At 46.8% G+C, this 27114-nt stretch overlaps 1 protein-coding gene across 5 annotated transcripts in view; it reads right to left on the bottom strand.

Annotated features, from left to right (window-relative positions):
- Positions 1 to 27114, bottom strand: part of LOC311113634 (trafficking kinesin-binding protein 1-like) — a 57996-nt gene that overhangs the window by 18233 nt on the left and 12649 nt on the right. For 4 of the 5 annotated variants that reach the window (XM_084156899.1, XM_084156900.1, XM_084156901.1 and 1 more), the window contains one exon: positions 26610 to 26801. In XM_084156899.1, coding sequence (XP_084013025.1) covers positions 26610 to 26801 — 192 coding nt within the window. Of the gene's footprint in view, positions 1 to 6027; positions 6370 to 26609; positions 26802 to 27114 lie in introns of those variants that run through there. The other variant, XM_084156902.1, reaches the window with a different exon arrangement.

Genomic DNA, 27114 nt, shown 5'->3' with positions numbered 1-27114 from the left:
AGCAGCGGGTGGTGGTTGAGTAGGAGGCAACGGCTTCCTACAGCACTGGGCACGGGCACTGGCAGACTGCAGCTACAGTGCCAACCTAACCCCTGCAACAGACAGAGCTGGTGCTTATGCACCAAAAGAAGATGCTGCCCGTATTGCATAAGTGCAAATAATACATTGCAGTTATTTTGTTTATCGTTGAGTCTACAATGGTACTTTCCTACAGTACAGTATATCATAAAGATAAACCCTAATTGTGTTCTTTATGAAGATTAACATTCTGTAAAATACCCTGGAATACCCTAATCTGGACAGTCAGTCCGATCAGGTAGCCTACCATTTTCAAATCAAATCAAATCAAATCAAATCAAATTTTATTGGTCACATGCGCCGAATACAACAGGTGCAGACATTACAGTGAAATGCTTACTTACAGCCCTTAACCAACAGTGCATTTATTTTAAACAAAAAAAGTAAGAATAAAACAACAACAAAAAAAGTGTTGAGAAAAAAAGAGCAGAAGTAAAATAAAGTGACAGTAGGGAGGCTATATATACAGTAAAATAAAGTGACAGTAGGGAGGCTATATATACAGGGGGGTACCGTTGCAGAGTCAATGTGCGGGGGCACCGGCTAGTTGAGGTAGTTGAGGTAATATGTACATGTGGGTAGAGTTAAAGTGACTATGCATAAATACTTAACAGAGTAGCAGCAGCGTAAAAAGGATGGGGTGGGGGAGCAGTGCAAATAGTCCGGGTAGCCATGATTAGCTGTTCAGGAGTCTTATGGCTTGGGGGTAGAAGCTGTTGAGAAGTCTTTTGGACCTAGACTTGGCACTCCGGTACCGCTTGCCGTGCGGTAGCAGAGAGAACAGTCTATGACTAGGGTGGCTGGAGTCTTTGACAATTTTGAGGGCCTTCCTCTGACACCGCCTGGTATAGAGGTCCTGAATGGCAGGGAGCTTTGCCCCAGTGATGTACTGGGCCGTACGCACTACCCTCTGTAGTGCCTTGCGGTCAGAGGCCAAGCAGTTGCCATACCAGGCGGTGATGCAACCAGTCAGGATGCTCTCGATGGTGCAGCTGTAGAATTTTTTGAGGATCTGAGGACCCATGCCAAATCTTTTTAGTCTCCTGAGGGGGAATAGGCTTTGTCGTGCCCTCTTCACGACTGTCTTGGTGTGTTTGGACCATGATAGTTCGTTGGTGATGTGGACACCAAGGAACTTGAAGCTCTCAACCTGTTCCACTACAGCCCCGTCGATGAGAATGGGGGCGTGCTCAGTCCTCTTTTTTTTCCTGTAGTCCACAATCATCTCCTTTGTCTTGGTCACGTTGAGGGAGAGGTTGTTGTCCTGGCACCACACGGCCAGATCTCTGACCTCCTCCCTATAGGCTGTCTCATCGTTGTCGGTGATCAGGCCTACCACTGTTGTGTCGTCGGCAAACTTAATGATGGTGTTGGAGTCGTGCCTGGCCATGCAGTCATGGGTGAACAGAGAGTACAGGAGGGGACTGAGCACGCACCCCTGAGGGGCCCCCGTGTTGAGGATCAGTGTGGCAGATGTGTTGTTACCTACCCTTACCACCTGGGGGCGGCCCGTCAGGAAGTCCAGGATCCAGTTGCAGAGGGAGGTGTTTAGTCCCAGGATCCTTAGCTTAGTGATGAGCTTAGAGGGCACTATGGTGTTGAATGCTGAGCTGTAGTCAATGAATAGCATTCTCACGTAGGTGTTCCTCTTGTCCAGGTGGGAAAGGGCAGTGTGGAGTGCGATAGAGATTGCATCATCTGTGGATCTGTTGGGGCGGTATGCAAATTGGAGTGGGTCTAGGGTTTCTGGGATTATGCTGTTGATGTGAGCCATGACCAGTCTTTCAAAGCACTTCATGGCTACAGACGTCAGTGCTACGGGTCGGTAGTCATTTAGGCAGGTTATCTTAGAGTTCTTGGGCACGGGGACTATGGTGGTCTGCTTGAAACATGTTGGTATTACAGACTCAGTCAGGGACATGTTGAAAATGTCAGTGAAGACACTTGCCAGTTGGTCAGCACATGCTCGGAGTACACGTCCTGGTAATCCGTCTGGCCCTGCGGCCTTGTGAATGTTGACCTGCTTAAAAGTCTTACTCACATCGGCTACGGAGAGCGTGATCACATAGTCATCCGGAACAGCTGGTGCTCTCATGCATGCTTCAGTGTTGCTTGCCTCGAAGCGAGCATAGAAGTGGTTTAGCTCGTCTGGTAGGCTTGTGTCACTGGGCAGCTCGCGGCTGTGCTTCCCTTTGTAGTCTGTAATAGTTTTCAAGCCCTGCCACATCCGACGAGCGTCAGAGCCAGTGTAGTATGATTCAATCTTAGACCTGTATTGACTCTTTGCCTGTTTGATGGTTCGTCGGAGGTCATAGCGGGATTTCTTATAAGCGTCCGGGTTAGAGTCCCGTTCCTTGAAAGCGGCAGCTCTACCCTTTAGCTCAGTGCGGATGTTTCCTGTAATCCATGGCTTCTGGTTGGGGTATGTACGTACGGTCACTGTGGGGACGACATCATCGATGCACTTATTGATGAAGCCAGTGACTGATGTGGTGTACTCCTCAATGCTGTCTGAAGAATCCCGGAACATGTTCCAGTCTGTGCTAGCAAAACAGTCCTGTAGCTTAGCATCTGCGTCATCTGACCACTTTTTTATTAACCGAATCACTGGTGCTTCCTGCTTCAGTTTTTGCTTATAAGCAGGAATCAGGAGGATAGAGTTATGGTCAGATTTGCCAAATGGAGGGCGAGGGAGAGCTTTGTATGCGTCTCTGTGTGTGGAGTAAAGGTGGTCTAGAGTTTTTTTCCCTCTGGTTGCACATTTAACATGCTGGTAGAAATTAGGTAGAACGGATTTAAGTTTCCCTGCATTAAAGTCCCCGGCCACTAGGAGCGCTGCATCTGGATGAGCGTTTTCCTGTTGATTAATGGCCTTGTACAACTCATTCAGAGCAATCTTAATGCCAGCATTGGTTTGTGGTGGTAAATAGACAGCTATGAAAAATATAGATGAAAACTCTCTTGGTAAATAGTGTGGTCTACAGCTTATCATAAGATACTCTACCTCAGGCGAGCAAAACCAATGGTAGAGCAGAGCAAGAGTGACCATAAGTAAGTATAGCTTCCTAAAACACTGCTGTCCTAACTGCTAATGTTCCCATCTGGAACTATAATTAAAATTGCTTCCTCCATAGAACAAAGGCTAATTTTCTAATATGGCTAGGCCTACTACAATTAAAGTAGCTTCCTATTACAAATAATAATTATAAATCGGGTCACTACAATTGAAATAGCTCTATCCATGTAACAATTCCTAATTGTACCATTATCAAAATAGATTCATCCATAGAACAAAGGCTAACAAGCTAACTGGCTAACTTCCTGCAAATCCAATGGTTACATGGTAATTTACTGGGAGTACATACTTATGCTAATGCTAAATCCCCAATTAGCTTCCCCAATAGCTTCTCAATCTTTACAAACTCAAGTTATCCTTTTTGTATTCAGGCTAAAACAACATTATAGACTGGACTACTTTCCAGACAAGGAAAAGGTATTTAATACAGACACACTGCAGACAGAACATTGTGTTGGATTATCGAGAAGAACTAATGCTGAATTTGTAGCTGTCAACTTATTTTCTTAATTTCTTTTCACAGTGCCAAGCTTTATTGATTTCTTTGGAAAGAAAATGTTTCAAGAATGATGACGTCTGAGAGGACTATCCCTTTAAAAGCTATGCCACAGTACAGTACAGTAGTTGACTGTCTGTGAGCAATACATATTGTACTATATTACCGTCTAAGACCACGCTATAGATAGCGCAGATGGTCTCAAGGGGCTCTTTGACTGAGGGATTTCCTAGCTCACTGTACCCTAACCGAGAGGATTCAGAGTGGATCCTGTACAGTACACAGGAGCCTACAGGATCAATAGGGATCTGTAGGGATCAAACCCACAAGCTCAACTCTGTCCTCTGTCAGTCTGATTCTCGCATCACTACAGACGTTATCATAAGCCTTTCTCCCGATCCTCTTGGGACGTCCATTCTGAGGTATTAGGCTACTAATACAGGACAGGCCATTGTATCTGCCTGGGACAGGTTGCAGAAACCTGCATGTGACATCACAATACCTCCGTCTTCCTGCCCTGATCCGTTTAGCTGTGTGGTGCAGGGGTCAGGGAGAATGAGACAGCCATTACACCAATGTCCTGCCTTGTGGGTCATTGAGGCCTACTATGAGTGCTTTAAGGCAGTATAGCAGTAAAGCGCCAGTGAATCTCAAGATTGAACTTGGGTCTATAACCATTAAAACCCAATTGCATGACATCAGCATGACACAACAGGAACCGGGATTCGTCAGACCAGGCAATGTTTTTCCACTCCTCAATTGTCCAGTGTCGGTGATCGCGTGCCCACACGCTGCTTCTTCTTTTTACCTGATAGGAGTGGAACCCGATGTGGTCGTCTGCTGTAATAGCCCATCCGTGACAAGGACCGACGAGTTGTGCGTTCCGAGATACTGGAACCGGCACGCTTCGCACCACGCTCAAAGTTGCTTAGATCACTAGTTTTGTCCATTCTAACATTCAATCGAACAGTAACTGAATGCCTCGATGCCTGCTTTATATAGCAAGCCATGGCCACGTGACTCACTATCTGTAGGAGAGAACCATTTTCATGAACGGGGAGGTGTACCTAATAAACTGTGTATATTATACTGTAACCCAGCATATGGAGTATTGCTAGAGGCACTGAGTGAAGACAATTAGCGTGTGAATCTAGGGCATCATCATGACACCTGCCACATTGAAGGACCATAACAGAACAGCATGGTTGGGACCAGCCTTGTCATTTCATCATTTAATTAATTTAGGGCATGAATTGAAAATTCTATTAAATGCCCACTGAAACAATGATCAATTATGGACAATTACCCAATTCAAACATGAGGGGTTGATTCAATTTCTTAATTCAATTGAGTTAAGATGATATGATAGATCCCATCTTTACAAAACATTATTCTCATCAGGGCAAATGGACAGTTCTAGAACATACCCACTGGGCAAAAACTGGTTGAATCAACATTGTTTCTCGTCATTTCAACCCAAAAAAAATCTATGTGATGTCGTTGAATCAACGTGGAAAACTAATTGGATTTGCAAAAAGCCATCAGCGTAAAGGCATTCATTTAGACAACCAACTTATAACCTAAAATCCAATAACATGGTGAAATGTATTTTTTATTTCACCTTGAATACACGTTAGTTGACAACTTAACCAAAGGTAAATCAAAACTAGACGTTGAACTGACATTCTGTGCCCAGTGGGTAGCCAGTACTTCCATGTTTTTGACCTTCATAGAGTCCTAAAAGTCCACAACCTTTTCCAGCCAGTCTGTTCACTGCAGCCCAAAGTCAATGACACTCAAAGGCACAGAGACAATACACCACAGAGAACACTGCTGCTGCTGCTGGAAAACACACAGACTGCTGCTAAGAACACACACTCTGGCACAGTGACCTTCACACTCTATGGGGAGAAATGCAAGATCAGTATATCTGGCAGCCCGTGTACACTGGAGGTAAGTTATACATTTGGCATTTGTGAGTTCAATATCTCAAAGGTAGAGACAAAGATCAGACTTCAGATGTTCATATACACACACGTAGCCAGTCAATAACCTAACCATGTGTTACTGTATGTGAATGAAATCACAGCTGAATGAAATCACTCATACAACAAAGAATCCATGCATAAGCACCTTCACAGCCATACCGTCACTCACTTAGCTTGACTGTAAGCTGCACAGATTCTACAGTATGTTTACACCACAGCAACACTGCCTATAAAGCTGATCTATGGCTGCAGAATCAGCCTGATTGCCTGCAACCACCTCACTCCCTCCTTTGCCCTTTCTCTCATCCTCCTCCACTGCTCCCTCCATCCTTGCTCCTCTCTCAATCGCTCTCTTTTCTATGTCTCTCACCCTCCCTTTACTCCCTCACCTTGCATCAGTTCCCTGCACAGAATCTCCTTATTGTGTTGCTTTTCTCCCTCCTCCACCTCCTCTTCTTCCTCCTCCTGGCTCCCGTGGCCGCTCTCCTTCTCTTCCTCCTCGGAAGCAGAGGAACTCCACACCTCCACGGTGACCGGACAGAAGCCTTCTTCCATCCCCCCTTCCGTTATATTGTTCTTTTTATTCTATCTCTTCACTAACTCTCTTTTGTTCCCTGCTTCAGCTCTATGCTCATTCCAATAAGCCGATGCTCTGTTGCGTTTTACAAACAGTACCTGTGTCTGTGTGGGTGTGTGTTAAGTGTGTGAGAGGAGACTGAGCTGTCCTTAGTGTTAATATGTAATCCCTCTGACTGGGAGGTCCATCTGTCCTCACCCTCCTGTTTATATTGACCTGGCCACACTGGACTGTGGGAGCGCAGAAAGAGGAGGAGGAGGAGGGATGTCAGAGGTAGCTTGAGATCAGAATGACGCATAAAAGCTCAAATAGATCATACATAATTTTGCCTAAGAACTATACATATAGAAATGCAAGGCTTTAATATAAAACACAATACAAATTATAATCTGGTTTAACAAGAGAATGCACTTAGTCCCTGCACCCCCGTGAGGCAGAGTGAGATGGTACGTTCCAGCCAAGGCCATGACTGTTGTCTTCCTGCACACATACTATTGGTGCAGACTGATCCACACCCACTTCTAGAGGGAGAGGGATGCAACACTGATACTGTACACATAGACTGGGATTGTGAGTGGACTGTTGATGTTCGTGTGAACTGTTGCTGTTTGTGTGGAGAGGGAAAGTGATATATGAATTGATGTCAAGCTGGGTTTTCAGCTGGCCAGCGCCTCTCGATTTAGTGAGCTCTTTGGTATATTAGCACTGTGCAATCCTCACATGCACAGTAAAATAATGCAAACACAATTGTTCCTCAATTCTCAACGCAAATACATTTAATGAATTAATTCACATGAACTGTGAATGTACAAACTGGAGAGATGCCCATTGTTTTCATGTTTTCCAATTAATGGTCTGTATTGACTGAGTTAAAATAAAGTAATCCCAAAGTACTAAAGCTGCTTATTTCACATCAACTGATACGTTTCAAAACAATATATCAGATATATGCCAGGTATGCTTTATTGACATATAACAACTTAGTACAGGGAAAAACACACCCCTGAAGTCTAGCCTTCATCACCACCAACCATCATCATCACTTCATCCACCCAGTGCCCTCCCTGTTGCTACCCTGGCACTCAAGGTGTCCTCTCCCAATCAAATATTAACCTCTCCCTCATAAATGTTTCACCCGCAGGCAGCTTCTTTCAGGTCAGGTACGGCACACAGGGGGCAGGTACTTTCACTGTCTCCCCCTTCTCTTCTCCTTTCTCTCTTTACACCCCCCCGGCCCGTTTCATCCCCCTATCCACTTCGCTTTCCTACCAGGGTTGTGTAACCGCCTCCCCAACACAACGCATTAGACAGGCAGGACAAAATGGAGGATGCCAGCGCCTAAAAATACCAGCCCATTCAATACAATTGGACTTCCTTACCCTTCCAAACCTAATTGATTGATTTAGTTAACAAAATCAGGTCACTGCTACAATAGAATTAGATAGACAAAGGAAAGTTAGATTAAGCTGGGGCCAAGATGGCTAAAGAAGGCTACATTACAGAATATACAGTGTGTCAGGCCCTTTGTCTCCAATAAAAAGAGCACAGACCCAAAGCTCATTAAAACCCTTGTAGCAGTAAAGCTTGGTAACATTTTCCTCACATTATCTATGACAAACCTGACGTTTTTTCATAAACATGACATAACATGACATAACATGACATAACATAAGCACTAAGCAGTCATAATTAGCTGACTGACTTGACACAGTCAAGACTATGCTAGCCTAGCCATTGTTAGCGTGCATAAAATAGCACTGCAAGCAACCTGACAATGTTATACTAACATAAAATGATGTCAGTTATCATGACTTCTGTAATACTATGCTAATAACAGTGGAAGGATCACGTAAAGTGTTACCAAGAGCTGCTACACTGATTCATGGACAAATCCATTCTGCCTCTGCAGATATGGACAAAAACATAAGTTCCAAGTCAATATTCACACGAAACCACTTTGAACTGATATCACTTCCTTGCAATCAACAAATGGAGAGCAAATCACGGTTCAATATTTGACTAAGATGAAAGAACACACCCTTAGGAGGTCGATGGCCAAATAGTTTCATGGGCGGCTACGGGTTCAGTGGAAACACAGTCAGAGCAAAACAACACCATAAGCTCCATATCACTGATCAGATAAAGAGAGACTGATCCAGTCTAAAGTACCCTATAAAGTGGTAACATAGACTACCATTCAAAAGTTTTAGAACACCTATTCATTCAAGGATTTTTCTTTATTTTTACTATTTTCTACATTGTAGAATAATAGTGAAGACATCAAAACTATGAAATAACCAATAAACCAATAAACCAATAAACCAATAAATAAGTAACCAATAAAGTGTTAAACAAATCAAAATATATGTTATATGTTATCATCCGTTCACCCACACCTTATCTCACAAAGACACAGCGGTTGGAACCAAAAATCTCCAAACCAAAGGACTCCAAACGAAAGGACAAATGTCCACCAATCTAATGTCCATTGCTCGTGTTTCTTGGCCCAAGCAAGTCTCTTCTTCTTATTGGTGTCCTTTAGTAGTGGTTTCTTTGCAGCAATTCGACCATGAAGGCCTGATTCACACAGTCTCCTCTGAACAGTTGATGTTGAGATGTGTCTGTAACTTGAACTCTGTGAAGTATTTATTTGGGCTGCAATTTCTGAGGCTGATAACTCTAATGAACTTATCCTCTGCAGCAGAGGTAACTCTGGGTCTTCCATTCCTGTGGCGGTCCTCATGAGAGCCAGTTTCATCATAGCGCTTGATGGTTTTTGCGATTGCACTTGAAGAAACTTTCAAAGTTCTTGAAATTTCCCGGATTGACTGACCTTCATGTCTTAAAGTAATGATGGACTGTCGTTTCTCTTTGCTTATTTGAGCTGTTCTTTCCATAATATGTACTTGGTCTTTTACCAAATAGGGCTATCTTCTGTATACCCCCCCTACCTTGTCACAACACAACTGATTGGCTCAAACGCATTAAGAAGGAAAGAAATTCCACAAATGAACTTTTAAGAAGGCACACCTGTTAATTGAAATGCATTCCAGGTGACTACCTCATGAAGCTGGTTGAGAGAATGCCAAGAGTGTGCAAAGCTGTCATCAAGGCAAAGGGTGGCTATTTGAAAAATCTCAAATATAAAATATATTTTGACTTGTTTAACACTTTTTTGGTTACCACATGATTCCATATGTGTTATTTCATAGTTTTGATGTCTTCACTATTATTCTACAATGTAGAAAATAGTGAAAATATAGAAAAACCATTGAATGAGTAGGTGTTCTAAAACTTTTGACCGGTAGTGTAGCTAGATATGCATTGATCAACAACGACATATGAAGAGTGGAATCAGTCACGTTCTGCTCTTAGAAGTGGTCAGCCGTCCAGTGCAATGGCAAAACACAAAGGCTGCACCTGAAATGTCACCCTACTCCCTGTCTAGTGCGCTACTTTTGAACAGAGCCCGGGTCAAAAGTAGTGTACTACATAGGGAATAGGATGTCATTTCAGACGCATCCAGAGACTGGGTTGTTTATCATAGGGGTTAGCTCCATTTCAGGTGTATTTATTGACATGGGCATCCACCCATATCCCTGCCGCAGTTAGGTTAAGACTGTAAGCTGAACCGGTATTTAAAGCAACAGAGCCAGACACAAAGGATTACTTATTAATAAGTCTATAACTGGAATGAAGTTGAATCTTTTAAAAGGCTGGCAGAGACGGAGAGAAAGTTTTTGAGACGGAAAGAAGAAGACAGAAGGTGCATGAAAGAACAGAGAAAGGAAGTAGAGAAACATCCTGAATTGTTATAAAGGAGACAGCTAGAGGAGGGTAGAAAGTGAGAGAAGCGGGGAATTGGTCAACCCACAGATGGAACACAGAGCAAAACCAGGAGGGAGGGAGAGATTCAGATCAGAATAGGTGTGCACCAAGGTAGATTACCAGAAGAGGGACACCCAAATAAGAGATGTACAGAAGTTTAGGGCACGTGCCGCCTGCTAAGTATCTAATGTCAACAGAGGACCAGATATAAGACACAGCTGTGTGTCGGCTGACTGGCTGTGTACAGTCGTGGTCAAAAGTTTTGAGAATGACACAAGTATTGGTCTTCACAAAGTTCACTGCTTCAGTGTTATGAGATATTTTTGTCAGATGTTACTATGGTATACTGAAGTATAATTACAAGCATTCCATAAGTGTCAAAGGCTTTTATTGACAATTACATTAAGTTTATGCAAAGATTCAATATTTGCGGTGTTGACCCTTCTTTTTCAAGACCTCTGCAATCCGCCCTGGCATGCTGTCAATTAACTTCTGGGTCACATCCTGACTGATGGCAGCCCATTCTTGCATAATCAATGCATGGAGTTTGTCAGAATTTGTGGGGTTTTGTTTGCACCTTGAGGATCGACCACAAGTTCTTAAGTCTGGGGAGTTTCCTGGCCATGGACCCAAAATGTCGATGTTTTGTTCCCCGAGCCACTTAGTTATCACTTTTGCCTTATGGCAAAGTGCTCCATCATGCTGGAAAAGGCATTGGTCGTCACCAAACTGTTCTTGTATGGTTGGGAGAAGTTGCTCTCGGAGGATGTGTTGGTACCATTCTTTATTCATGCCTGTGTTCTAAGGCAAAATTGTGAGTGAGCCCACTCCCTTGGCTGAGAAGCAACCCCACACAAGAATGGTCTCAGGGATGCTTTACTGTTGGCATGACACAGGACTGATGGTAGCGCTCACCTTGTCTTCTCCAGACAAGGTGTTTTCCGGATGCCCCAAACAATCGGAAAGGGGATTCATCAGAGAAAATGACTTTAACCCAGTCCTCAGCAGTCCAATCCCTGTACCTTTTGCAGAATATCCGTCTGTCCCTGATGTTTTTCCTGGAGAGAAGTGGCTTCTTTGCTGCCCTGCTTGACACCAGGCGATCCTCCAAAAGTCTTCGCCTCACTGAGCTCTGCACTGGTGGTGCCCCGATTCCGCAGCTGAATCAACTTTAGGAGACGGTCCTGGCGCTTGCTGGACTTTCTTGGGCGCCCTGACGCCTTCTTCACAACAATTGAACCTCTCCCCTTGAAGTTCTTGATGATCCGATAAATGGTTGATTTAGGTGCAATCTTACTAGCAGCAATATCCTTGCCTGTGATGCCCTTTTTGTGCAAAGCAATGATGACGGCACGTGTTTCATTGCAGGTAACCATGGTTAACAGAGGAAGAACAATGATTTCAAGCACCACCCTCCTTTTAAAGCTTCCAGTCTGTTATTCTAACTCAATCAGCATGACAGAGTGATCTCCAGCCTTGTCCTCGTCAACACTCTCACCTGTGTTAACGAGAGAATCACTGACATGATGGCAGCTGGTCCTTTTGTGGCAGGGCTGAAATGCAGTGGAAAAGTGTTTTTGGGGATTAAGTTAATTTTCATGGCAAAGAGGGACTTTGCAATTAATTGCAATTCATCTGATCACTCTTCATGACATTCTGGAGTATATGCAAATTGCCATCATCAAAACTGAGGCAGCAGACTTTGTGAAAATTAGTATTTGTGTCATTCTCAAAACTTTTGACCACGACTGTACCTGTCTGTCCTGTTCTCTGCAAAGAAGACGGAGTGGACGGAGGGTACAGCCTATCCTGCCTTATGGGGGAGTAAGCCATGCAATCCTATTGGACATCGCAACTCTGGCACTGACTGTACCCCCAGTAAAAATCAGCTTGAATGAAAGGAGAGTACAGCCTACCCTGCCTTATGGGGGATTATTCTCACTATCTTATTGGAATCTGGCAACCCTAGTATCCCTGGCACTGTACCCCCAGCTACGATCGGCTTGAGTAAAGGAGAGTACAGTCTATCCTGTCTTACATGCAATCCTATGGGAACCAACATGGCAACGTACCCCTAGTCACGACGGCTAGAGTGTAGGGCCGGGACAATACCAGTATCACAATACTTGTTAGTATCGTGGCAAGGAAACAAAACACAAAGCAAATTTAACTTCTTTAGGAAAACAGCCCTAACGTTATTATTTTGTCATCCAGAGTCACATGTATTTATTTTCCAAGCTATAGTACACAATATTTTACATACAGCAGGTTTTTAAATATTGCGATACTGGTATCGTCCCAGCCCTACTTGAGTGAAAGGACGGTATAGCCTATCCTGCCTAATGGGGGAGTTAGCCATGCAATCTTAGCAACCCTAGAACCGCACCGATGAGGTCAGAAGTTGAAAACATCCAACTAACACTGAGGTTAACACCAATTCAGACTTCTGTGCCAATGTGAAGTCAACAGGTGAAATCCGGTCGCTGTGCCCAACTAAAGCTCTGTATGCTTTCCTAATAACATAGACTGCATCAGATACAAGAAAATGCCATCTTTGTTAATATCACACAGTCAGAAAAGACTGGCATATCGTCTGTTTAGCAGGCGCCCACTTCTTTTGTTTTGCGAATGCATGGCAACGTATATTTTAATTTCTTCAACCTTTGTCACCAGGCTGTCCCATTGAAGTAAAATAAACAGGGGAGACCTGGCCAACATGTTCAACCAATCTAAAAACTCTGTCTATATTTGAGACCATCGACTTGCTTTCACATTAACCTCTTCAGGATGTCGCTCTAAAAATGACACCAAAGGCCACAAATACACACTGTTTACACAGCAAACCCAATCTCTGAGCTTTCAACCTGTCACCTTTCTGACACCTCTCTGGTCTAGACTATGCTCACAAAGATATCTTGAAAATGTACACTACTGATGGGTTGCTAGGACGACCAAGTCCAACACAGTGACGAAAGAATACAGTCAGTGTCACCGTGGCGTGGAAGAGCAGTCAGTGTGGAAGAGCAGTCAGTGCTCAGGGCCAAGCCCTTTGTAAAGGCTACTGGTAAAGTCTGTTCTGGACTGGAGGTGCAGAAGGAAACTGATTATAGCTAAGAGGCTAATCAGTTTAGTGGCATTTGGCATCTGTGGCCCCAAGCATCAAGAGAAGGAACGGGGCTAGAGGATTAGACACCTCCCCTAAAGTCACCAGAGGGGGGTTGGGGCTTCTGTCAGTTCCTCTACTAAACAGACCATACATACATACATACGTGGACTACTGTACAGTATTGATAAATGGAGATTCTGATATTATAGTGACCCTTTAAGGTGATTATGACAGTGGAGTAGCATTGTAATAGTCAGTAGCATGATCATGTTGAGTGTTGGATTTGGGTAAACTCAGTGTTTGTTATGTTGAGGGATACAATATGCAGGCTTCCATGTACCGAATCAATTGTTTCTTCCTAGAATCTTGTGACTATGATCAATTCCACCCATATCTATCTCTAGCTCATATTTTAGCATTTACATTTATAACATGACCCCATTAAAACAAATTACAATATTGTTGAAAAAACATTTATAAATCTCATTAGATTTGTTTTTCCACGTCTACGTAGGATAGTCAAGGGAAAACACTTTGTTGAAAGGACAATTGAAACAGATAAAATCTTCAGCCAGACCTTAACTCTGAATCTACGTCAGACTGATAGGAAGAATGTTCACCTCAGATTTAGAGTTGAAGATAAACTAGCAGGGGTTGACCATGGTCATTATCTACAGTACTTCCTGTTGGCAACGTGCCGCCAACCAAACCCTTTGGACCCATATCACACCATCCAACTCCAATCATTTAGTCACCACTACTGTGTGATTCTATTATGAGGGTGTTTTTAAGTGTGATTTGAGATGTAATTTTAAACACACCAGGATAAATTGGTCCAATATCAGATATATTATTGCAGACCATATTGCTACTTATTCACAATCAATGTCTTCTCTTGCGGACACTACTAATGCATACACTGTGTATTGAGATATATTTTTCTTCCAATTGTATTTGTCTTACAGGCAAGGAGACAGTCCACAAGCTCTTTAGATCCACACCATATGGATGGCCTGATAATGGCAAAAGAGAGAGAGATTATCACATCAATGTAATACTATAAAGTCCAGTGATTAAAGGATATGTGTAATCTGTGTACACGTTTCCATTGACCAATTACAAAGCAAATGTGAGGGGTCAATTCACAGTAGGACTTTAAGATGGAATTGCTGTAGGCTATTCAATTCTTTGGAGGGCCAAAACATTTCTGGTTTTTGTTTCTACCTGGTAGTTAATTGCACTCACCTGGTGTCCTAAGTCTGAATTAGTCCCTGATTAGAACGAGAGAATGCAAAACAGAAGTGTTTCGGCCCTCCAGGACCGGAATTGAATAGCCCTGCCGGACATTCAGTACATTTTCAACTGAGGACCTCATTTTACCAGGTTAGAACACTAGATAGTGGATAACATGTTCTCAAACCTGAAATATAAGACATGCCTCCACAGGGGTAGATGCAATAGCTTTGGGAGTAGGCAGCCCTGTTCCTGAGTGCCACAGGTATAGTACATCAAGTTGTGTATTTCTAAGCATCAGTTCCCGTAAGGGCTGAAAGTAGAACAAATATCTTCCCGGTACGGGAACTCCTATATGTGCATGCATTTGCGTGTGTCCCAAAAAGATATATGGGCCTAAACATACAATTAAATATATAATCCCCATCAATTCAATATGATCTTTGTGGGCCTAGTCGTAAAGATTTGTAATTTAACTTAAGAAATGTATTAGCTTTTATTGTGGCATAAACACAACCAGTCATGATGTTTTGATCTGATTGTCAAACAATGACTTCAAAGCTGGGTTGGATTAAGAAATCATAAGCCCCGGGGCTTTTTGGGAAAAGTTTATGAGGCATACAAAGTACAGTGCATTTGGAAAGTGTTCAGACCCCTTGACCTTTTCCACATTTTGTGATGTTACAGCCTTATTCTAAAATAGATTAAATTGGGTTTTTTCCCTCAACAAATGACACACAATACCCCATAATGACAAAGCAAAAATTGTTTTTTAGAAAATGTTGCAAATTTATATATATATATATATATATATATATATATATATATATATATATATATATATATATATATACAGTGGGGAGAACAAGTATTTGATACACTGCCGTGAGAGACGGAATCTAAAACAAAAATCCAGAAAATCACATTGTATGATTTTTAAGTAATTCATTTGCATTTTATTGCATGACATAAGTATTTGATCACCTACCAACCAGTAAGAATTCTGGCTCTCACAGACCTGTTAGTTTTTCTTTAAGAAGCCCTCCTGTTCTCCACTCATTACCTGTATTAACTGCACCTGTTTGAACTCGTTACCTGTATAAAAGACACCCGTCCACACACTCAATCAAACAGACTCCAACCTCTCCACAATGGCCAAGACCAGAGAGCTGTGTAAGGACATCAGGGATAACATTGTAGACCTGCACAAGGCTGGAATGGGCTACAGGACAATAGGCAAGCAGCTTGGTGAGAAGGCAACAACTGTTGGTGCAATTATTAGAAAATGGAAGAAGTTCAAGATGACGGTCAATCACCCTCGGTCTGGGGCTCCATGCAAGATCTCACCTCGTGGGGCATCAATGATCATGAGGAAGGTGAGGGATCAGCCCAGAACTACACGGCAGGACCTGGTCAATGACCTGAAGAGAGCTGGGACCACAGTCTCAAAGAAAACCATTAGTAACACACTACGCCGTCATGGATTAAAATCCTGCAGCGCACGCAAGGTCCCCCTGCTCAAGCCAGCGCATGTCCAGGCCCGTCTGAAGTTTGCCAATGACCATCTGGATGATCCAAAGGAGGAATGGGAGAAGGTCATGTGGTCTGATGAGACAAAAATAGAGCTTTTTGGTCTAAACTCCACTCGCCGTGTTTGGAGGAAGAAGAAGGATGAGTACAACCCCAAGAACACCATCCCAACCGTGAAGCATGGAGGTGGAAACATCATTCTTTGTGGATGCTTTTCTGCAAAGGGGACAGGACGACTGCACCGTATTGAGGGGAGGATGGATGGGGTCATGTATCGCGAGATCTTGGCCAACAACCTTCTTCCCTCAGTAAGAGCATTGAAGATGGGTTGTGGCTGGGTCTTCCAGCATGACAACGACCCGAAACACACAGCCAAGGCAACTAAGGAGTGGCTCTGTAAGAAGCATCTCAAGGTCCTGGAGTGGCCTAGCCAGTCTCCAGACCTGAACCCAATAGAAAATCTTTGGAGGGAGCTGAAAGTCCGTATTGCCCAGCAACAGCCCCGAAACCTGAAGGATCTGGAGAAGGTCTGTATGGAGGAGTGGGCCAAAATCCCTGCTGCAATGTGTGCAAACCTGGTCAAGACCTACAGGAAACGTATGATCTCTGTAATTGCAAACAAAGGTTTCTGTACCAAATATTAAGTTCTGCTTTTCTGATGTATCAAATACTTATGTCATGCAATAAAATGCAAATGAATTACTTAAAAATCATACAATGTGATTTTCTGGATTTTTGTTTTAGATTCCGTCTCTCACAGTTGAAGTGTACCTATGATAAAAATTACAGACCTCTACATGCTTTGTAAGTAGGAAAACCTGCAAAATCGGCAGTGTATAAAATACTTGTTCTCCCCACTGTATATATATATATACAGTGAGGGAAAAAAGTATTTGATCCCCTGCTGATTTTGTACTTTTGCCCACTGACAAAGACATGATAAGTCTATAATTTTAATGGTAGGTTTATTTGAACAGTGAGAGACAGAATAACAACAAAAAAATCCAGAAAAAAACGCATGTCAAAAATGTTATAAATTGATTTGCATTTTAATGGGGGAAATAAGTATTTGACCCCTCTGCAAAACATGACTTAGTACTTGGTGGCAAAACTCTTGTTGGCAATCACAGAGGTCAGACGTTTCTTGTAGTTGGCCACCAGGTTTGCACACATCTCAGTAGGGATTTTGTTCCACTCCTCTTTGCAGATCTTCTCCAAGTCATTAAGGTTTCGAGGCTGACGTTTGGCAACTCGAACCTTCAGCTCCCTCCACAGATTTTCTATGGGATTAAGGTCTGGAGACTGGCTAGGCAACTCCAGGACCTTAATGTGCTTCTTCTTGAGCCACTTCTTTGTTGCCTTGGCCGTGTATTTTGGGTCATTGTCATGCTGGAATACCCATCCACAACCCATTTTCAATGCCCTGGCTGAGGGAAGGAGGTTCTCACCCAAGATTTGACGGTACATTGCCCCGTCCATCGTCCCTTTGATGCGGTGAAGTTGTCCTGTCCCCTTAGCAGAAAAACACCCCCAAAGCATAATGTTTCCACCTCCATGTTTGACGGTGGGGATGGTGTTCTTGGGGTCATAGGCAGCATTCCTCCTCCTTCAAACACAGCGGGTTGAGTTGATGCCAAAGAGCTCGATTTTGGTCTCATCTGACCACAACACTTTCACCCAGTTCTCCTCTGAATCATTCAGATGTTCATTTGCAAACTTCAGACGGCCCTGTATATGTGCTTTCTTTAGCAGGGGGACCTTGCGGGCGCTGCAGGATTTCAGTCCTTCACAGCGTAGTGTGTTACCAATTGTTTTCTTGGTGACTATGGTCCCAGCTGCCTTGAGATCATTGACAAGATCCTCCCGTGTAGTTCTGGGCTGATTCCTCACTGTTCTCATGATCATTGCAACTCCACGAGGTGAGATCTTGCATGGAGCCCCAGGCAGAGGGAGATTGACAGTTCTTTTGTGTTTCTTCCATTTGCGAATAATCGCACCAACTGTTGTCACCTTCTCACCAAGCTGCTTGGCGATGGTCTTGTAGCCCATTCCAGCCTTGTGTAGGTCTACAATCTTGTCCCTGACATCCTTGGAGAGCTCTTTGGTCTTGGCCATGGTGGAGAGTTTGGAATCTGATTGATTGATTGCTTCTGTGGACAGGTGTCTTTTATACGGGTAACAAGCTGAGATTAGGATCACTTGTTGTTATTCTGTCTCTCACTGTTCAAATAAACCTACCATTAAAATTATAGACTGATCATTTCTTTGTCAGTGGGCAAACGTACAAAATCAGCAGGGGATCAAATACTTTTTTCCCTCACTGTATATAAAAACAAAATATTACATTTACATAAGTATTCAGACTATTTACTCAGTACTTTGTTGAAGCACCTTTGGCAGCAATTACAGCCTTGAGTCTTCTTGGGTATGACACTACAAGCTTGGCACACCTGTATTTGGGTAGTTTCTCCCATTCTTCTCTGCAGATCCACTCAAGCTCTGTCAGATTGGATGGGGAGCGTTGCTGCACAGCTATTTTCAGATCACTCCAGAGATGTTCGATCAGGTTCAAGTCCGGCTCTGACTGGGCCACTCAAGGACATTCAGAGACTTGTCCCGAAGCCACTCCTGCGTTGTGTCATGAGCACTCTCTCTCCCTGGTAGCAACATTAATTGCATTCAATTCTCTGCCACTCTGCTCACTCTCTCCCTACTCTGCCTAACGAGCTCCACCTGGCTCCGCCCTGCTCTGCTCTTGTTACCTGGCCAGCTGCACTGCATTTCCCACTCACCATCCTCACCTTGCCTCACTCTGTTCTAATTACTCTGCCAGCTGAACTGCATTTCCCCACTAACCTCTCCCAGTATATCAAGCCCTGTTTTTCAGCCAAGCCCTGTCAGATCGTCTTCAAACCCGGACCAGTAACCTGCCTGTCTGCGCTCTGACTCCTGTTTGTGATACCGATCCTTTCTTGACTGCCTCCTTGTTCTACTGCCCCGTCTATCCCGACCTGCCTTCTGGACCTCGACTACTCTCCGATCTTCAGCCCCTCCGGTAACTCGATTCTGCCTTCTGTCTCTCACCACGATATTTGCCCAGCCCTGATCTGTACTTCTGCCTGCCATTCATATTGCTGTTGTGTGTGTGTTCCCCCAGGTCTCCGACCACCAGATGAGCGTGCCCAGACGCTTCACCACCCTCAGCCCGATACGCCGCTCCATCACTGGGGAACACACACACTAAGCACTTGGACTGGACACCCCCGGACATTTGGTGACCCCCGGAGCACAGGTACCCACAGGACCCTGAAAAACCCCAGAGCCCCAAGCACCCCTGGAACCCCTGACACCCCTGGCACTCCTCTTCCCGCCTGAAACCTTCAATAAAGAACTCTGAATTTGAACTTGCGCTCTTGGGTCCTCTTCTGTCCGTGACAGAACGATCTGACCATCATGGACCCAGCGCACTCCCTGACCACGATGGAAGAAGAGCCAGAGATGACTGCCATACAGCGACTGGAACGCTCTGAGGGAGACATAAATCGGATGGCTGGCGACATCGCTTCCCTTCTCCAGCTATTCAACCAGCAGCAACAACAGTTCCAACTGCAGCAACAACAGCTAGCCCAAGCCCTGCAACTACTCTCAAACCCGGCTAATCCACCTGCACCCCCCCCTGGTCCTTCTGTTCCTGTACCACCGACACTCCTTCATCCCTCCGCTGGAGGTCCCAATGCTGCAGGCCCGGCAGTGCTGCCACCAGATCCCCACGCTCCTGAACCAAAGATTGGGAACCCGGAACGTTTTGATGGCAACCAGAAGCAAGTAAGACCATTCTTGAGCAGCTGCCGAATCCAGTTTGCACTACAGCCCAGGACTTTCTCAACAGAGGGAGCCAAGGTGGGGTATGTCATCACACATCTCACCGGTCGAGCTCGGTTGTGGGGAACGGCGGAATTCGACCGGCAAACCCCAGCCTGTGCCTCCTTCAGTGCCTTTGAGGAGGAGATGTTAAAGGTCTTTGACCTAGGCTCGCCAACAGCCGAAGCGTCACAAGCTCTGCTCACCATCCGTCAGGGCAATCGGACAGTGGCAGACTTCTCCATTGACTTTCGTACCCTGGCCAGTCAAAGCTCGTTTAACCCAGAGGCACTGGTGCAAGCCTTCCTCCATAGCCTGGCGGACTATATCAAAGACGAGCTTGTTTCCCATGACCCGCCCTCAACGCTTGATGCCGCCATTGACCTTGCCGTCCGCATTGACCGCCGTATACAGACCCGGAGGAGGGAGAAGGGCCGTCTCAGTCAACCTGCCATCCGCACTCGGGTCGATACCGCTTCTGTCCAGCCCCTGCCTGTCAAGTCCCATAGCCAACTCAGTCAGCCTGAGCCCATGGAGATTGGCCGTGCCTCTCTGACTCCCGAGGAGCGTCGGCGCCGTCTAAGCTCCAACCTTTGCCTCTACTGTGGTGGCGAGAATCACCGTGTCGCCACTTGTCCGGCAAAAGCCGCAGCTCACCAGGTGTAGGGGAGATCCGGGTGAGCTCAACAAGCCTTCAGTCTCCCTCCATCCGAAAGACCCTGCTTCATCTCCGCCTTCAGCTTTCTGACAAGACTCATACATTGGCCGCCCTTGTGGATTCCGGAGCCGAAGCAAACATCATGGACCCTGAGCTTGCACAGCAACTGGGCGTGAACCATCATCAACTGACACAACCCATTCCTGCACGAGCCCTGGATGGGCATCATCTTGGCACTGTCACTCATATCTCCGCCCCTGTGACAATCCTGCTGTCAGGAAACCACCAGGAGTCCATCCAGTTTCACCTCCTACACTCACCTGGCCAACCACTCATTCTTGGATACCCGTGGCTCCGTCAGCACAACCCCCACATCGACTGGGAGACAGGAACAGTCCGTGAGTGGGGAAGGAGTTGTCACCAGACCTGTTTAAGGGGGGCCACCCTGCCCGTTCACCGGGAAAGATCTAGCGCTACCTCCGACATATCCAATGTTCCGGCCTGTTACCACAGCCTGAAAGAGGTGTTCAACAAATCCAAGGCGACATCTCTACCCCCACACAGACCCTATGACTGCGCGATTGATCTCCTGCCTGGCACAGCACCTCCCAAGGGTCGTCTGTATTCACTGTCAGCCCCGGAAAGAAAGGCCATGGAGGACTACATTAATGACTCTCTTGCCGCCGGGATAATTAGACCGTCATCTTCCCCCGCAGGAGCGGGATTCTTCTTTGTCGGCAAGAAGGACGGTTCTCTTCGTCCATGCATAGATTACCGGGGTCTGAACGACATCACGGTTAAGAATCGCTACCCACTGCCCTTACTTTCGTCTGCCTTCGAACTGCTGCAGGGAGCCACTGTATTCACAAAGCTGGACCTTCGCAATGCCTACCATCTGGTGCGGATGAGGGAGGGAGACGAATGGAAGACAGCGTTCAACACACCAACCGGCCACTATGAATATCTCGTCATGCCCTTCGGCCTCACCAATGCCCCAGCAGTTTTTCAAGCCCTAGTGAATGATATCCTCAGGGACATGCTAAATACGTTCGTATTTGTGTACCTTGACGATATTTTAATATTCTCAAAGACTCTGTCAGAACACACGCACCACGTCCAGTTGGTCCTGCGCCGCCTGCTGGAGAACTCTCTTTTCGTGAAGGCAGAGAAGTGCGAGTTCCATGCCAAAACCGTTTCATTCCTGGGGTATGTGGTGACCGAGGGCAGCATTCAGATGGATCTCACGAAGGTGTCGGCTGTCACTTCCTGGCCAGTTCCTGAGTCTCGGAAAAAGTTGCAACAGTTCCTGGGCTTTGCCAACTTTTATAGGAGATTCATCAGAAACTATAGCACAGTGGCTGCACCCCTCACGGCGCTAACCAGCACTAAACAACCGTACCAATGGACATCAGCTGCTGATAAGGCCTTCAATATCCTCAAGACATGTTTCACTTCTGCTCCCATCCTCCAGATGCCAGATGCAGCAAGGCAGTTTGTGGTGGAGGTAGATGCTTCGGACGTGGGAGTGGGTGCAGTGCTTTCTCAAAGAGCAGCTGAGGATGGCAAGATGCACCCCTGTGCCTTCTACTCCCGTCGGCTAACCCCTGCCGAATGCAACTACGACATTGGGAACCGCGAGCTGTTGGCTGTCAAGCTCGCCCTTGAAGAATGGCGGCACTGGTTAGAGGGGTCAAAGGAACCATTCGTAGTGTGGACAGACCACAAGAACCTGGAGTATATCCAAACAGCCAGGAGGCTGAACTCCCGTCAACAGCGGTGGTCTCTGTTCTTTACGCGCTTCAATTTCACGCTCTCCTACCGCCCGGGATCTCGCAACATCAAACCTGATGCTCTTTCCCGGATGTTTCAGAAGGACGAGACCACCGCCATGACAGCCCCCATTCTTCCCAGCCACTTGGTCGTAGCGGCCCTCACCTGGGAGATCGAGAAGCAGGTCATGGAGGCTCTTCGGGACCAGCCAGGTCCAAGCACCAGCGCCCCCAACCGTCTGTTTGTTCCAGCAAATCTCAGGTCACCTGTGATTCAGTGGGGGCACGAATCCCGTCTGGCCTGTCATCCCGGCATCACTCGCACCCTTCATCTGGTCCGCCAGCGGTTCTGGTGGCGGCGGATGAGACGGGATGTCCGAGAATTCATCCGAGCTTGTCCCACTTGTAACCGAAACAAGACCCCCAACCAGCCTCCTGCTGGGTTGCTGCAACCCCTACTCATACCCAAGAGGCCCTGGTCCCACGTTTCACTGGACTTTGTTACGGGCCTTCCGCCCTCTGACGGACACACAGTCATCCTTACCATTGTTGACCGCTTTAGTAAGATGACCCACTTCGTGCCCCTTCCCAAACTACCCTCTGCTAAAGAGACCTCCCAGGTGGTCCTGGAACATGTGTTTCGTATCCATGGCCTACCCCAGGATATAGTGTCAGACCGGGGCCCGCAATTCTCAGCAACCTTTTGGAAGGAGTTCTGTCATCTCCTTGGGGCCACCGCCAGCCTATCGTCTGGATTCCACCCGCAGTCAAACGGCCAGACTGAACGCATGAACCAGGAGCTGGAGAAGGCACTGAGGTGTGTGGCTTCCCAAAATCCCCGGGCCTGGGCTCAACACCTGCTCTGGGTGGAATATGCCCATAATTCACTCACCAGTTCCTCCACCGGGCTCTCCCCCTTTCAGTGTGTCTACGGGTATCAACCTCCACTGTTTGCCAGCCAGGAGGCGGATGCCACCTGTCCGTCTGCTCTTGCGTATGCCCGCCGCTGCCGCCGCACTTGGGCCCAGGCTCGCACTGTGCTCCTGAAGTCTGGAACCAGCTACGCCGTCGGTGCCAACCGACGGAGGACCCCAGCACCTACTTACCGGGTTGGTCAGAAGGTCTGGCTGTCTGCCCGGGATCTGCCGCTGCGGGTTGAATCACGTAAGCTGGCCCCTCGCTTCATTGGTCCTTTTCCTGTGCAGAAAGTCATCAGTCCAACGGCGGTCCGACTTCAGTTGCCCGCTTCCATGCGGGTCCACCCCACCTTCCACGTCTCCAAGGTCAAGCCGGTCCATGAAAGTCCCCTGGTCCCTGCAGCTCCGGCGCCACCTCCTCCGCGCCTCGTAGATGGCGGTCCTGTCTTCACCGTCCGGCGGCTGCTCCGCTCTAGGCGAAGGGGTAGGGGTCTCCAGTACCTCGTTGACTGGGAGGGATATGGTCCAGAGGAGAGGACCTGGATCCCGGCCAGGAGGATAGTGGACCGGACCCTTATCACTGACTTCCACCGACTACATCCTGATCAGCCTGCAATCCGTAGGGGCCGTCCAAGAGGGGTTCCTAGCCGTCCTGCCCGCCCTGCTTCCTGTCCTGTGCCTGACCCTGCTCCTGTCTCAGTGCCTGTCCTGTCTCCCGACCGTGACCCTCCAGCTCCTTCTGAGGATGAGGAGATTCACTCGGACCGCTCGGAGGAGTTCTGACCCGCCGCCTGCTCCCCTCCACCCTCCCGGCATGATGTTGTTCTTGGGACTTCTGGGGCCGTCCCTTGGAGGGGGGGTCCTGTCATGAGCACTCTCTCTCCCTGGTAGCAACATTAATTGCATTCAATTCTCTGCCACTCTGCTCACTCTCTCCCTACTCTGCCTAACGAGCTCCACCTGGCTCCGCCCTGCTCTGCTCTTGTTACCTGGCCAGCTGCACTGCATTTCCCACTCACCATCCTCACCTTGCCTCACTCTGTTCTAATTACTCTGCCAGCTGAACTGCATTTCCCCACTAACCTCTCCCAGTATATCAAGCCCTGTTTTTCAGCCAAGCCCTGTCAGATCGTCTTCAAACCCGGACCAGTAACCTGCCTGTCTGCGCTCTGACTCCTGTTTGTGATACCGATCCTTTCTTGACTGCCTCCTTGTTCTACTGCCCCGTCTATCCCGACCTGCCTTCTGGACCTCGACTACTCTCCGATCTTCAGCCCCTCCGGTAACTCGATTCTGCCTTCTGTCTCTCACCACGATATTTGCCCAGCCCTGATCTGTACTTCTGCCTGCCATTCATATTGCTGTTGTGTGTGTGTTCCCCCAGGTCTCCGACCACCAGATGAGCGTGCCCAGACGCTTCACCACCCTCAGCCCGATACGCCGCTCCATCACTGGGGAACACACACACTAAGCACTTGGACTGGACACCCCCGGACATTTGGTGACCCCCGGAGCACAGGTACCCACAGGACCCTGAAAAACCCCAGAGCCCCAAGCACCCCTGGAACCCCTGACACCCCTGGCACTCCTCTTCCCGCCTGAAACCTTCAATAAAGAACTCTGAATTTGAACTTGCGCTCTTGGGTCCTCTTCTGTCCGTGACACGTTGTCTTGGCTGTGTGCTTAGGATCGTTGTCCTGTTGGAAGGTGAACCTTCGCCCCAGTCTGAGGTCCTGAGCGCTCTGGAGCAGGTTTTCATCAAGGATCTCTCTGTACTTTGCTCCGTTCATCTTTACCTCGATCCTTACTAGTCTCCCAGTCCCTGCCACTGAAAAACATCCCCACAGTATGATGCTGCCACCACCACGCTTCACCATAGGGATGGTGCCCGGGTTTCCTCCAGACGTGACGCTTGGCATTCAGGCCAAAGAGTTCAATCTTGGTTTCATCAGAACATATAATCTTGTTTCTCATGGTCTGAGAATCTTTAGGTGCCTTTTGGCTAACTCCAAGCGGGCTGTCATGTGCCTTTTACTGAGGAGTGGCTTCCGTCTGGCCACTCTACCATAAAGGCCTGATTGGTGGAGTGCTGCAGAGATGGTTGTCCTTCTGGAAAGTTCTCCCATCTCCACAGAGGAACTCTAGAGCTCTGTCAGAGTGACCATCGGGTTCTTGGTCTCCTCCCTGACCAAGGCCATTCTCCCCTGATTGCTCAGTTTGGCCGGGCGACCAGCTCTAGGAAGAGTCTTGGTGGTTCAAAACTTATTCCGTTTAAGAATGATGGAGGCCACTGTGTTCTTGGGGACCTTCAATGTTGCAGAAATGTTTTGATACCCTTCCCCAGATCTGTGCCTCGACACAATCCTGTCTCGGAGCTCTACGGACAATTCCTTCGGCCTCATGGCTTGGTTTTTGCTCTGACATGCACTGTCAACTGTGGGACCTTATATAGACAGGTGTGTGCCTTTCCAAATCATGTCCAATCAATTGAATTTACCACAGGTGGACTCCAATCAAGTTGTAGAAAATCTCAAGGATGATCAATGGAAACAGCATGCACTTGAGCTCAATTTCAAGTCTCATAGCAAAGGGTCTGAATACTTATGTAAATAAGGTATTTCAGTTTCAGCCCAGGTAAACCCCTGCATTAATCCAGCCCTGCTTCAAAGGGCTGTTTTACTAGGCTACCCGTGCACGTTCATCCATTAGCAACATATTTCCAGCCTCCAAACAGTGGTGAATTGAAAGAAACATCTGTTACACAAAACACCAAAAAGTATAATGACATTTGGTGACTGTCATTAGGCCCGAATGTAAGCCTCCACTGCTGTCCATGTGCGTCTCAGTGTTGGCCACTCATCTCTGCCTTGGCAAAATGTCAGTGTTTTCGTCGAATCACATCGCATTTTGGAGCGTAGGCTATACCAGACATTTTCAAGTCCATCCGCGAACTGTTCATGCCTCTGACATGCGGTAATGATAAATAATGGTGTAATATAGCCTACTGTTTTCTTGACATTTTGTTTGAATTATTGTGATAGGCTCGTGTTTTACCGGTAAGGCGTACCCCCACTATTTATTTTACCGGGACGCTATACCGGACTGTACTGCCTTACGTTCACCCCTGGTGCCCGTATTCATAAAGCATCTCTCAGAGTAGGAGTGCTGATTAAGGATCAGTTTCGCCTTTTAGCTCATAAGGAATAAGATTATATAAACAGGCAGACCTGATCCTAGATCAGCACTCCTACTCTGAAACTCTTATGAATACGGGGCCTGATTTAGATCTAGGAGACCAGGTAGGTGCTTTCACTCAAGCCAGCCGCTGCACATGGGTCAACTCATCATTGGATTGAACTGGTTGATTCCCATCCAAGCTCAGTTGGTGAGGTGATTAACAAGCAAAATCAGGTGTGGTACATTTGGCACTCCAGTACCAGAGTTGCCTTCTCCTGTGTTAGATGCCTAGCGTGGACAGAGTGGGGGACTTACAGAAGTACTTGAGCGTCTCTTCTATCTGGTCGTGCGTGAGTCCCAGGGCGACCTCCGGGGGCAGCAGAGGGGTGTGGAGCCAGTCGTCGTGGTCGTAGCCAAACATGCAGTCCGCCCGCAGAGTGTAGTTAGGCAGTCCCTCAGACAGCAGGCTCACTATCTCCACCTCACTATCGCCACCTGAACAAAGTTCTGACAGTAGAAAGGGAGGGAGGGAGGGAGGGAGGGAGGGAGGGAGGGAGGGAGGGAGGGAGGGAGGGAGGGAGGGAGGGAGGGAGGGAGGGACATGAGTGTGTGGCAGGGGAGATATGGGCAGCATTCAATCACATTGGATTGACCACTCTGAAATCTACAAGTCTCTGCTGCCCCCTTGAGGCACTGACTGGATGACACAGTTCCCACATCACATTACAATGCATTACGTTAAAAACATGTAATTGAACACTATTCCTGGATGCAGGATGATATTCCAATCTAATGTCCCCTGCAATGGTTCTAAGAGACC

This window comes from Coregonus lavaretus (assembly GCF_964263955.1).
Source record: "Coregonus lavaretus genome assembly, chromosome: 40".
Taxonomy (NCBI): domain Eukaryota; kingdom Metazoa; phylum Chordata; class Actinopteri; order Salmoniformes; family Salmonidae; genus Coregonus; species Coregonus lavaretus.
Note: the sequence above shows the minus strand (reverse complement) of the source record. Positions and strands in the feature narration are given on the sequence as shown.